Here is a 12,702-nt window from a genome sequence, read left to right on the forward strand (position 1 = left end):
AATACAAGATCCTACATTTTGGAAAAGCAAATCACAGCAGGACTTACACACTTAATGGTAAGGTCCTGGGGAGTGTTGCTGAACAAAGAGACCTTGGAGTGCAGGTTCATATTTCCTTGAAAGAAGAATCGCAGGTAGATAGGATAGTGAATAAGCCCTTCCTGAAGAAGGGCTTAGGCCCGAAATGTCAATTCTCCTGCTCCTTTGATGCTGCCTGACCTGCTGCGCTTTTCCAGCAACACATTTTTCAGCTCTGATCTCCAGTATCTGCAGTCCTCACTTTCTCCTAGTGAAGAAGACGTTTGGTATGCTTTCCTTTATTTGTCAGAGTACTGAGTACAGGAGTTGGGAGGCCATGTTGCGGCTGTACAGGACATTGGTTAGGCCACTTTTGCAATATTGTGTGCAATTCTGGTCTCCTTCCTATTGGAAGGATGTTGTGAAAATTGAAAAAGCTCAGAAAAGATTTACAAGGATGTCGCCAGGGTTGGAGGCTTTAAGCTATAGGGAGACGCTGAATAGGCTGGGGCTGTTTTCCCTGGAGGATCAGGAGCTGAGGAGTGCCCTTATAAAATCATGAGGGGCACGGATAGAGTAAATAGACAAGGTCTTTTCCCTGGGCTGGGGAGTCCTTAACTAGAGGGCATAGGTTTAGGGTGAGAGAGGAAATATATAAAAGGGACCTAAGGGCAAACGTTTCATGCAGAGCATGGTGCATGTATGGAATGTGCTGTCAGAGGAGGTGGTGGAGGCTAGTACAATTACAGCATTTAAAAGGTATCTGGATGGGTATTTGAAAAGGAACGGTTTAGAGGGATATGAACCAAGTGCTGGCAAATGAGATTAGATTAATATCGGATATCTGGTTGGCCTGGCTGAGGTGGACTGAAGTGTCTTTTTCTGTGCTGTACATCTCTATGAGTCTATGACATAGGAGCAGAAATTAGGCCATTTGGCCCATTGAGTCTGCTCTGACATTCGGTCATCACTGATAGGTTTCTCAACCCCATTTTCATGTCTTCTCCCTGTAACCTTAGATCCTCTTGACAATCAAGAGCCCGTATATCTCTGTTTTTAATATACTCAAAGACCTGGCCACCACAGCCTTCTGTGGCAATGAATTCCATAGATGCACCACTCTCTGGCTGAAGAAGTTTCTCCTTATCTTGCTTTGAAAGGGTCATTACTCTCAGGCTGTGCACTTGGGTCCCAGTCTCTCCTGCCCAATGGAAACATCTTCCCAAAATCCACACTGTCCAGACCATTCAGTATTCTATAAGTTTCAATGAGATTCCCCCTCAACCTTCTAAATTCCATCGAGTATCGACCCAGACTCCTCAAATGTTCTTCACATATTAAGCCTTTCATTCCAGGGATCATTCTCATGAACCTCCTCTGGACCCAGCCCAGGGCCAGCATATCCATCCTGAGATATGGGGTGCAAATTGCTCACAATGTAAATAACTGTGTGTTGAGTGTTTAAAATTTGACTGAATGGACAAGTTAATGGGAAAGTTAGGATCATTGGTTATGGGGGTGTACTGAAAATTGTAGAAAAGTCTGACAGTGATTAAATTGAATATAGAACATAGAACATTACAGCACAGTATAGCTCAATGTTGCACCAACCTGTGAAATTAATCTGATGCCCATCTAACCTACACCATTCCATTATTTTCCAAATGTATGTCCAAAGCCCACTTAAACGCCCTTAACGTTGGCAAGTCTACTCCTGTTGCAGACAAGCCGTTCCACGCCCCTCCTACTCTCTGAGTGTGGAAACTACCCCTACCATCTGTCCTAAATCTATTAACCCTCAATTTAAAGCTATGTCCCCTCATGTTAACCCTCACCATCGAAGGAAAAAGGCTCTCACTGTCCACCCTATCTAACCCTCTGATTATCTTATAATCTTGATTTAGTCACCTCTCAACCTTCTTCTGTCATCTTAGTGTCATCTACAAATTTACTCACCCATTCTTTTACGCCCACCTCCGGATCATTTATAAAAATGACAAACAGCAGTCCTTGTGGTACCCCACTGGTAACTGAACTCCAGGACGAACATGTGCAGGGGTTTTTGAAGGATTGAAATAAAAAGAGACTGGGCGTGGGACATCCCCCATATTCTGACATTTGACAGTTCACCGGAAGCGTTGGTCGATGAAACATGGACTGAGATGGCTCAAGTGTACTCTGAGTTAGTCTGGAAATAAGTTGTTAAATTGTCAGCAAGTTCCTCTCGATCTAGTTAGAGTCTCAAAATTCCGAAACTTTAAAGATTATTGTGATTCCAGGTTATTTTAAAAACATCTTTAAGTTAATAATTATGGATTCGGGACTAACTTCACTGGCTGAATGTATTTGGCTTTTCAAGTTGCTGTTCATTGTAACAGGCAAGTAAAGTATTTTAAAATATGAGTAATGTTTAACATTTACATAGACTGAAGTAGTATTGTATTGTGATAGGTTTCCTACATCGGTGCAGTAAAAACGATATCTGTTAGCTTTTCCAACAAGAAATTTGCCGTTACCGATTTCCTCATGTGTTAGTTGGTTTCAGTTTAACAACCGGAAATTAAAAAATTGGCTTTGTTTCACACTTTCTTCTAACTAATGTTAAGGAAAGTACAGATTAAATAAATATAATTGTATATAGAGATCTGCACCATTCCCATAACTCAAATCAATCCTTGTAAATTGGTAAGTTAATGGTATCAGTTTGCTGCAAGCTGATCTATATGCTTGATCTACCCCTGTATTTAACAGTCACCATTATCTTTCATCATGTGCGTTGCTAGACCGCTCGGAAAGGAAGGGCGGTTCGACACTGGATCTTTCATTTTCAATTTGCCTGGAACTAAAACAACTAATTACAAGTTGGCCATTTATGAAGAAAAGTTTTCTTTCCTATTCAAGAAATAGGAAAGTATCAGCTGAACATAATTCACCACGACATAACATGTTCATTGTCTTAAAGTATAATCCTGTATAAAATGTACCCAAGCCATCCAACTCCCTCCTGTGACTCTGCTGTCCTTGTTCAGGGTTGAGATCAGAGTGGTGCGGGTCAGGCAGCAGTCAGGAGCAGGAGAATCGACGTTTCGGGCAAAAGCCCTTCATCAGGAAGAGAGGCAGGGAGCCTCCTGGGTGTAGAGATAAATGGGAGGGGGTAGGGGCTGGGGAGAAGGTAGCAGAGTGTCCAGTAGGTGAATGAGGATGGGGATGGAGGCAATAGGTCCTTTTTGTTCAATGATTTTTCTGAAGTGGAAGGAGATGGGTGGATGCTCAGATTCTGACCCTCTGCAACCTGGCATCCTTAGAGGGAGAAAATCGAAACCTTAGCACAGAGTGGGTTCTGAGAAGGCTTTTCAAAGAGAAACATTTTCATTTGGGAAAACAAACAATGCAATGGAGTAAATGGTAATAGAATAGAACATTCCAGCACAGTACAGGTCCTTCGGCCCTCCATGTTCCACCAATCTGTGAAACCAACCTGAAGCCCATCTAACCTCCAGTATTCCATTTTCATCCACATGTTTATCCAATCCACCATTTAAATGCCCTTGAAGTTGGTGAGTCTATTACTGTTGCAGGCAGTGAGTTCCACGCCCTTACTACTCTCTGAGTAAAGAAACACTCTTCTCACGTCTGCCCTATATCTATCACACTTCAGTTTAAAACTAAGTCTCTCCAACGAAAACAGCCTCAAGTTCCTCAGCCTTTCCTCGTAAGACCTTCCCTTCACAAATCTCCTCTGAACCCTTTCCAATCCATCCTATAATGCAGTGACCAGAACTGTACACATTACTCCAAGTGCAGCTGCACCAGACTTTTGTACAGCTGCAACATGACCTCATTGATCCAAAACTCAATCCCTTTACCAATAAAAGCTAACACACTGTATGCCTTCTTAACAACCCTATCAACCTGGGGGGCAATTTTCAGGGATCTATGTATATGGACAGCAAGATCCCTTTGCTCATCCACACTACAAAGAATCTCACCATTAACCCAGTATTCTGTATTCCTGTTACTCCTTCCAAAGTGAATCACCTCACACTTTTCCGCATTATACTCCATTTTCCCCCTCTGCAGCTTATCCATGTCCCTCTGTAACCTACAATATCCTTCGGCACTATCCACAACTCCACCAACCTTCATGTTATCCGTAAATTTACTAACCCATCCTTCCATACCCTCATCCAGATCGTTCATAAAAATGACAAGCAGCAGTGGACCCAACACAGTAGACCTTTGTGGTACACCACTAGTAACTGAACTCCAGGACGAACATTTCCCATCAACCACCATCTTCTGTCTTCTTTTAGGTGGCCAATTTCTGTTCAATATCACTAAATCACCCTCAATCCCATGCCTCTGTATTTTGTGCAATAGTCTACCGTGAGAAACCTTATCAAAGACTTTACTGAATCCATATGCACCACATCAACCACTTTACATCCACCTGTTTGGTCACCTTCTCAAAGAACTCAGTAAGGTTTATGAGGCACAATCTAACCTTCACAAAACCATGTTGACTATCCCTAATCAACTTATTCCTTTCTAGATGATAATAAATCCTATCTCTTTAACCCTTTCCAACACATTACTCACAACTGAAGTAAGGCTCACTGGTCTATAATTGATTTGGAGTGCTGATGTTGAACTGGGGTGTACAACGTAAAAATCATACAACGCCAGGTTATAGTCCAGCAGGTTTATCTGGAAGCACTAGATTTCAGAGCACTGCTCTTACCTGATGAAGGAGCAGCGCTCCAAAAGCTAGTGCTTCCAAATAAACCTGTTGGACTATAACCTGGTGTTGTGTGATTTTTACTTGGTCTACAATTCCCAGGGTTGTCTCTACTCCCCTTCTTGAACAAAGGAACAGCATTTGCTATCCTCCAGTCTTCTGGCACTGTTCCTGTAGACAGGATACAAAGAATTCTAGAGGAACAGTGAGACCTTTAGAGGAGGTGATGGTCTAGTGGTATTATCACTAAACAATTAATCCAGTGAGTCAAATTAGAGTGGTGCTGGAAAAGCACAACAGTCAGGCAGCATCGTGAGGAGAAGGAAAATCGACGTTTTGGGCAAAAGCCCTTCATCAGAATTCCAGCAGCACTCTAATTTTGACTCTGATCTCCAGCATCTGCTGTTCCCAGATCTGCCACTTTGAGAAAGATGTGATAGCACTCAAGAGTGTTCGGAAAGGTTTCACAGGGAGTTATCAAGAAGGAGAATTGTAAATATGAAGAGATATCCGATAAGCTGGGATGATTTTCTTTGGAGCAGAGAGACTGAAAGGAAATGTGGGGTCTGGAATTTACTGGGTAGAGGCAGAAGGGGAAATGTTGGTGAGGTGGTGTTGTCATCAGCTGAATAATCAAGACAGCCACTGTTCTTGGGATTAGATTAGTTTCCCGAGAGTGTGGAACCAGGCCCTGTGGCCCAACAAGTCCACACTGACCCTCTGAACAGTCACCCACTCTGAAGCATACCCTATATTTACCCCTGACTAATGCACCGAAGACCATGGGCAATTTATCATGGCCAAATCACCTGACCTGCACATTTTTGGATTGTGCGAGGAAACCGGAGCACCCGGAGGAAATCCATACAGACACGGGGAGAATGTGCAAACCCCACACAGTTACCTGAGGTGGGAATCAAACCTGGATCCCTGTGCTGTGAGGCAACAGTGCTAACCACTGAGCCACTGTGCTACCCTCGATTGGATGTGGATTCCAATCTCCCTGTGGAAACCAATGGAATTAAAATTCAATCAGCAAAATTCTAAATTGGAAGTACAGCTTTAATGATGACGACAATCAGACTATCACTAACTGTTACAAAATCCCATCTGATTCATTATTGTCCTTTAGTGGATTGACACATCATTCTAAACTACAAGCCACTCTCGCCCTGCAACAATGTGGATGACTTGCAGCTGCCCTGGATAGTGACTGAGCAAGCCACTCGTTCAAGGACAGTTCGGGATGGTCTTGCCGGTGATGCCCGTATCCCATGAAAAGAAATTCTCAACGTTTGGATATTCACTGGATGTGCTGTAATCTTTGAGGCTACAGATTAGGTCAGGTACCACTTAATAGCTGGTAGGGATTTGATGGGTCACGTGGTTTCCTTCTACGCAGTAAATTTCTAAGCTTCTGTTATTTGTGTAAAATAGGTGCCTTGTTTTAAAAGAAGCCTACTTACTGGGCTGGTTTTACATCAGCTCCAATGATCTTGACTCAAATGGGTTGTATGTCTCAGTATTTACTGTGATTTGTTTTCTTGGCAGCCACTGTAACTGGATTTGAAGTTTCAATCGATGTAAAGCCCCCAGCCGTGGAATTTGGAGGTTCCATCGAGATGAACTGCAGCACAACATGTCCAAAACCAATAGTAAATGTAGAATATAAATCAGGGGCAAACTTTCAGAGAACAAAGGGCAGTACTTGGTACAGTGACTATTTCCCAACTGCCCAGCAGTGGGATTTAACATTAGCATGTTCTGTGATGTGTATCTCTGGGCTGAAGGGGAAGACAGCGAATGTCCCAGTATACAGTAAGTGAAAACTCTCATTTCCATATTTGTATAGGAAACATAAAGTAGGTAAAAGGTGGTGTGGAATAGTTTAGCCTGTAAGAAGTTTCCATGATTTGCAACCAGATGCTACAGCATGTGAGGTGAGATACTGAACTGCATTAGTATGAAATGGGTTCATACTCAGCACCTGCACAGGTTGACAGTCACGTGGTTTTAATATTCCTTCATTGGATGAGGGTATTACTGTCTCAGCCAGTATTTGTTGCCCTTGCATAATTGCCCTTGAACTGAGTCCTTTAAGAGGCCACTTCAGAGGTAAAATATAAGTGAACCACGAAACTGTGGGTGTGGAGTCACATGCAGGCCAGATCAGGTAAAATGGCAGATTTTCTTCATGAAGGACATTAGTAAGTGAACCAGAATGGTTTGTGAGACATTGAATGGAAGGTTCTTGCTACTCTTGCTGTAACAAATTTTATTTCCGATAACCATTAACCGGTAGAAACATATGGGATTGAACTGAACGTACTTTTAGCTCTGTGCAAGTTGTGTTGTGCTTTTTGAGGTTTTTATTTGCCATGAGGCCTGGTGAATTTTCCTGATGAAGAGCTTATGCCCAAAACTTTGACTCTCTTGCTCCTCGGATGCTGCCTGACCTGCTGTGCTTTTCCAGTGCTACACTTTTCAACTCTGATCTCCAGCATCTGCAGTCCACACTTTCTCCTTGCCATCTTTAAAAGCCCTTTGTGCACCTGGACAAACTCAGTAAGTCTGGAGCTGCCTTGCCTGGTTCCTGATGTTTGTCCTGGCCTTAGCAGACAGGCAGACATTGGCATGCATTTTGGAGGGAAGGACTTGGAGGTGCTGTTGGGAGGGGTGGTACAAAGGGAGGATTTCCTTTACTCCCTGACCAGTCGTGGAGACTATGGCACCAGACCATACCAGCTTGGAGCAAGACTGTCACCCAGGTTAAAGCAGTTCTCTGCCGTCTGCAGGGGTACACAGCAATGTAGTGAGAAGGTCGATAACCTTCTTCACACCGTCAGTGTAAGTGCCAGCCTGTTCTCTCTGATTGTTAACTGAAGGTGTAGCAGGGGAGCTCTGTCCCATGTGCGGTACAGCTGGCAATAGGGTAGGAAGTATGAGACACCACTGTCCCCATCCACAAGAAGCAGGTTAAACATTGAGTTTGAGAGTCAGCTAGAAGCACAATCGTGCTTCCACAAGTTTGGAATAATGTGAAAGGCACTTTTTAGATGTGGTCACCCCATAGCTTGAAGAAGGAACAGGTAACCAGCAGACACAGGATGGAAACAGGAGACAGGCACCTCTCTGATACACTTTCAGGCAGTCCATGAAGTTCAGATTTGCATGGCAGAACATACTGACATTGAAAAGCTGTAGCAGGGACACTCTGAGGCACCCAGCTGATAGACTGGACCAGGTTGTGTCTCAGGGCTGCTCACTTGCTCATTTAGTGCTCACTCACTTCATGTCTGTCTACATGGTCACAGCATCTATGACTTGGCCTGTCTTTCAGTGGCAATGACAGCAGTCACACAAGCAGGCAGTTTGACTTTGCTGGTCAGCAGCCCTCAGCCAAGGGACACACATCTTGCTGTTTGGCAATGAGCTATGTCAGTCCCATTTCGGCACCATGTGACAGGTGAAATCAGGTCGCACAACGATTTGTGCTGGTATTGTGGGGTATTGTGGAGGGGGTGAGGTGTCAAATGGAGGTGTGCTGTCCCGATGAAGTGAGTAGCATGACAGAAGCCACAATGCATAGTCTGGAAGATTGGAACTGAGAGAGAGTGAGGGAGGTTGTTGCAAGCAATCAAGAGAGTGGCAGAGCATGAGCCTTGGAGGAAGGTGTGTGCTATAGCAGAGAGAGAGTGAGTGTGAAGTAGCAGAGAGAAGAGTGTGGCACTTGCCCTGGAGGAGCAGAGAATGCCATTGGCCTTCTTCCTTTGATCTTGCCTTGCTTTTCCAGCACCTTCTGTTTTTGTTTCAGATTTACAGCTTCCACAGTTCTTTCAGGTTCAGCACCTTCAAATTGTGAACCCCTTCCTTTCCTTTCTTTTAGTTTTGCTGATTACATTCTCTGTCACTCTCTCCCCTCCCCTCCCCTCCCCCGCAGTGGGCCTGTCTGTTCTTTCCAGCCTGGCAGTTAAACACCCCACCCTTCTGCCTTCCTCACATTCCAACACCCTTTCTCCCCCAGCACTCCAACACACCCCCTGCACATAAATGCTGCCCTCTCCACGCTTCACTTCAGTTTTGATGAAGAGTCATCTCGTCTCAAAGCGTTAGCTTGTTTTCTCTCCATGGATCTGGATCAGAGCGGTGCTGGAAAAGCACAGCAGGTCAGGCAGCATCCAAGGAGCTGGAAAATCGACTTTTCGGGCAAAAGCCCTTCATCAGGAATAGAGGCAGGAAGCCTCCAGGGTGGAGAGATAAATGGGGTGGGTGGGGCTGGAGAGAAGGTAGCAAAGAATACAATAGGTGAATGGGGGTGGGAATGGAGGTGATAGGTCAGAGAGGAGGGTGGAGTGGATCGGTGGGAAGGGAGATAGGCAGGTAGGACAGGTCATGAGGGCAGTGCTGAACTGGAAGGTTGGAACTGGGTGAGGAGGGGAAGGGGAAATGAGGGAACTGGTGAAATCCACATTGATGCCTTGGGGTTGAAGTGTTCCGAGGCGGAAGATGAGGCATTCTTCCTCCAGGCGTCGGGTGGTGAGGGAGCGGCGGTGGAGGAGGCCCAGGACCTGCATGTTCTCGGCAGAGTGGGAGGAGGAGTTACCTGCCCTCGACATCTTCATTTCCAACTACCACCTCAACCTTCCCTCCCCCACTCCAAACTCTCACCCTCACAACTCGCTGCCCTCCACTCCCTCTGCTCCAATCTCGACCTCACCATCAAGCCAGTGGATAAAGGGGGTGCACTGGTAGTCTGATGCACTGATCTCTACACCACCGAAGCCAGACGCCAACTCGAAGACAGCTCCTCCTACTAATGCCCCCTTGACCATGACTCCACCCCCCCAACACCAAACTGTCATCTCCCAGATCATACAGAACCTCATCACCTCAGGAGATCTCCTACCCACAGCTTCCAACCTCAGAGTCCAGGAACCCCGCACTGCCCAGTTCTACCTCTTTCCCAAGATCCACAAGCGTGACCACCCTGGCCAACCCACTGTCTCAGCCTGCTCCTGCCCCACTGAACTCATCTCCACCTACCTCCAATATCTCTAATGATAAGAAAGTTAGCATTAAGGCTCTTTACCTGAATGCTCGGAGCATTCGTAACCAAGCAGATGAACTAATGGTGCAGATCATTGTGAATGATTATGATGTGGTAGGCACCACAGAGACGTGGTTACAGGGGGGTCAGGACTGGCAGTTAAACCTCCAAGGATTTTCAACTTATCGAAGAGACAGGGAGGTGGCAGAGGGGGTGGGGTTGCCTTGTTAGTTAAAAACAAAATTAAATCTATGGCACTGAATGACACAGCGTCGGATGATGTGGAGTCTGTGTGGGTGGAATTGAGGAACCACAAAGGCCAAAAAACCATAATGGGAGTTATGTACAGACCTCCTAACAGTGGTCAGGACCAGGGACACAACATGTACCGGGAAATAGAGAAGGCATTTCAGAAAGGCAAGGTCACAGTGATCATGGGAGACTTCAATATGCAGGTAGACTGGGTAAATAATGTTGCTAGTGGATCCAAAGAAAGGGAATTCATGGAATGCTTACAGGATGGCTTTTTGGAACAGCTTGTCATGGAGCCCACAAGGGAGCAGGCTATTCTGGATCTAGTGCTATGTAATGAACCAGACTTTATAAAAGATCTTAAAGTAAGGGAACACTTAGGAAGCAACGATCATAATATGGTAGAGTTCAGTCTGCAGTTTGAAAGAGAGAAGGCAAAATCGGATGTAATGGTGTTACAGTTAAATAAAGGTAATTATGAGGACATGAGAGAGGAACTGACGAAAATAGACAGGAAGCAGAGCCTAGCGGGGAAGACAGTACAGCAAAAATGGCAGGAGCTTGTGGGTATAATTGAGGACACTGTGCAGAGGTTCATCCCCAAAAAAGAAAGGTTATCCAGGGAGAGATTAGACAGCCATAGCTGATAAAGGAAGTCAGGAAATGTATTAAAGAAAAAGAGAGATCCTATAAAGTGGCCAAGAGCAGTGGGAAATCAGATTGGGAATGCTACAAAAACAAACAGAGGATAACAAATAGAGAAATAAGAAAGGAGAGGATCAAATATGAAGGGTAGGCTAGCCAGTAATATTAGAAATGATAGTAAAACTTTCTTTCAATACATAAGAAACAAACGACAGGCAAAAGTAGACATTGGGCCACTTCAAACTGATGCTGGAAGCCTAGTGATGGGAGATAAGGAAATAGCAGGAGAACTTAACAAGTACTTTGCGTCAGTCTTCACAGTGGAAGACATGAATAACATCCCAACAATTAAAGGGAGTCAGGGGGCTGAGTTGAGTATGGTTGCCATTACAAAAGAGAAAGTGCTAGAAAAGCTAAAAGGTCTAAAAATTGAGAAATCTCCTGGCCCCGATGGGATTCATCCTAGAGTTCTGAGGGAGGTGGCTGAGGAAATAGCGGAGGCGTTGGTTGAGATCTTTCAAAAGTCACTGGAGTCAGGGAAAGTCCCGGATGATTGGAAGACCGCTGTTGTAACCCCCTTGTTCAAGAAAGGATCTAGACAAAAGATGGAAAATTATAGGCCAATGAGCCTAACCTCGGTTGTTGGTAAAATTCTAGAATCCATCATTAAGGATGAGGTTTCTAAATTCTTGGAAGAGCAGAGTCGGATTAGAACAAGTCAACATGGATTTAGTAAGGGGAGGTCATGCCTGAAAAACCTGTTGGAATTCTTTGAAGAGGTGAGAAGTAGGTTAGACCAGGGAAACCCAGTGGATGTAGTCTATCTAGACTTCCAAAAGGCCTTTGATAAGGTGCCACATGGGAGGCTGCTGAGCAAGGTGAAGGCCCATGGTGTTCGAGGTGAGCTACTGGTATGGATTGAGGATTGGCTGTCTGACAGAAGGCAGAGAGTTGGAATAAAAGGTTCTTTTTTGGAATGGCAGCCGGTGACAATCGGTGTCCCGCAGGGTTCAGTGTTGGGGCCGCAGCTGTTCATATTATATATTAATGATCTGGATGAAGGGACTGGGGGCATTCTAGTGAAATTTGCCAATGATACAAAGTTAGGTGGACAGGCAGGTAGTACTGAGGAAGTGGGAAGGCTGCAGAAGGATCTTGACAGTTTGGGAGAGTGGTCCAAGAAATGGCTGATGGAATTCAATGTGAGCAAATGCGAAGTCTTGCACTTTGCAAAAAAGAATACAAGCATGGACTACTTTCTAAACGGTGAGAAAATTCGTAAAGCCAAAGTACAAAGGGATCTGGGAGTGCTAGTCGAGGATTCTCTAAAGGTAAACATGCAGGTTGATTTCGTGATTAAGAACACGAATGCAATGTTGTCATTTATCTCAAGAGGGTTGGAATATAAAAGCACTGTTGTGCTACTGAGACTGTATGAAGCTCTGGTTAGGCCCCATTTGGAGTATTGCATCCAGTTTTGGGTCCCACACCTCAGGAAGGACATACTGGCACTGGACCGTGTCCAGCGGAGATTCACACGAATGATCCCTGGAATGGTAGGTCTAACATACAAGGAACGGCTGAGGATCCTGGGATTGTATTCATTGGAGTTTAGAAGATTAAGGGGAGATCTAATAGAAACTTACAAGATCATACATGGCTTGGAAATTGTTTCCGTTAGGCGAGGAGACTAGGACCCATGGACACAGCCTGAGAATTAGAGGGGGTAAATTCACAACAGAAATGCGGAGACACTTCTTCAGCCAGAGAGTGGTGGGCCTGTGGAATTCATTGCCGCAGAGTGCAGTGGAGGCTGGGACACTAAATGCCTTCAAGGCAGAGATTGATAAATTCTTGATGTCACAAGGAATTAAGGGCCACGGGGAGAATGCGGGTAAGTGGAGTTGAAATGCCCATCAGCCATGATTGAATGGTGGAGTGTACTCGATGGGCCGAATGGCCTTACTTCCACTCCTATGTCTTATGGTCTTACCTCGACACT

The 12,702-nt window shown here is 44.9% G+C and overlaps 1 protein-coding gene across 3 annotated transcripts in view; it reads left to right on the top strand.

Annotated features, from left to right (window-relative positions):
- The first annotated feature begins 2,160 nt into the window (after window positions 1-2,160).
- LOC132835834 (intercellular adhesion molecule 5-like) overlaps window positions 2,161-12,702 on the top strand; it is a 42,323-nt gene continuing 31,781 nt past the window's right edge. For all 3 annotated transcript variants that reach the window (XR_009647312.1, XM_060854931.1, XM_060854930.1), the window contains exons 1-2: window positions 2,161-2,396; window positions 6,308-6,574. Coding sequence is in view for 2 of the 3 variants with exons in the window: in XM_060854931.1 (XP_060710914.1) it covers window positions 2,330-2,396; window positions 6,308-6,574 (334 nt within the window). In the remaining variant the exon portion in view is untranslated. The remainder of the gene's footprint in view (window positions 2,397-6,307; window positions 6,575-12,702) is intronic.

The sequence above is a fragment of the Hemiscyllium ocellatum genome, chromosome 45 (assembly GCF_020745735.1).
Source record: "Hemiscyllium ocellatum isolate sHemOce1 chromosome 45, sHemOce1.pat.X.cur, whole genome shotgun sequence".
Taxonomy (NCBI): Eukaryota; Metazoa; Chordata; class Chondrichthyes; order Orectolobiformes; family Hemiscylliidae; genus Hemiscyllium; species Hemiscyllium ocellatum.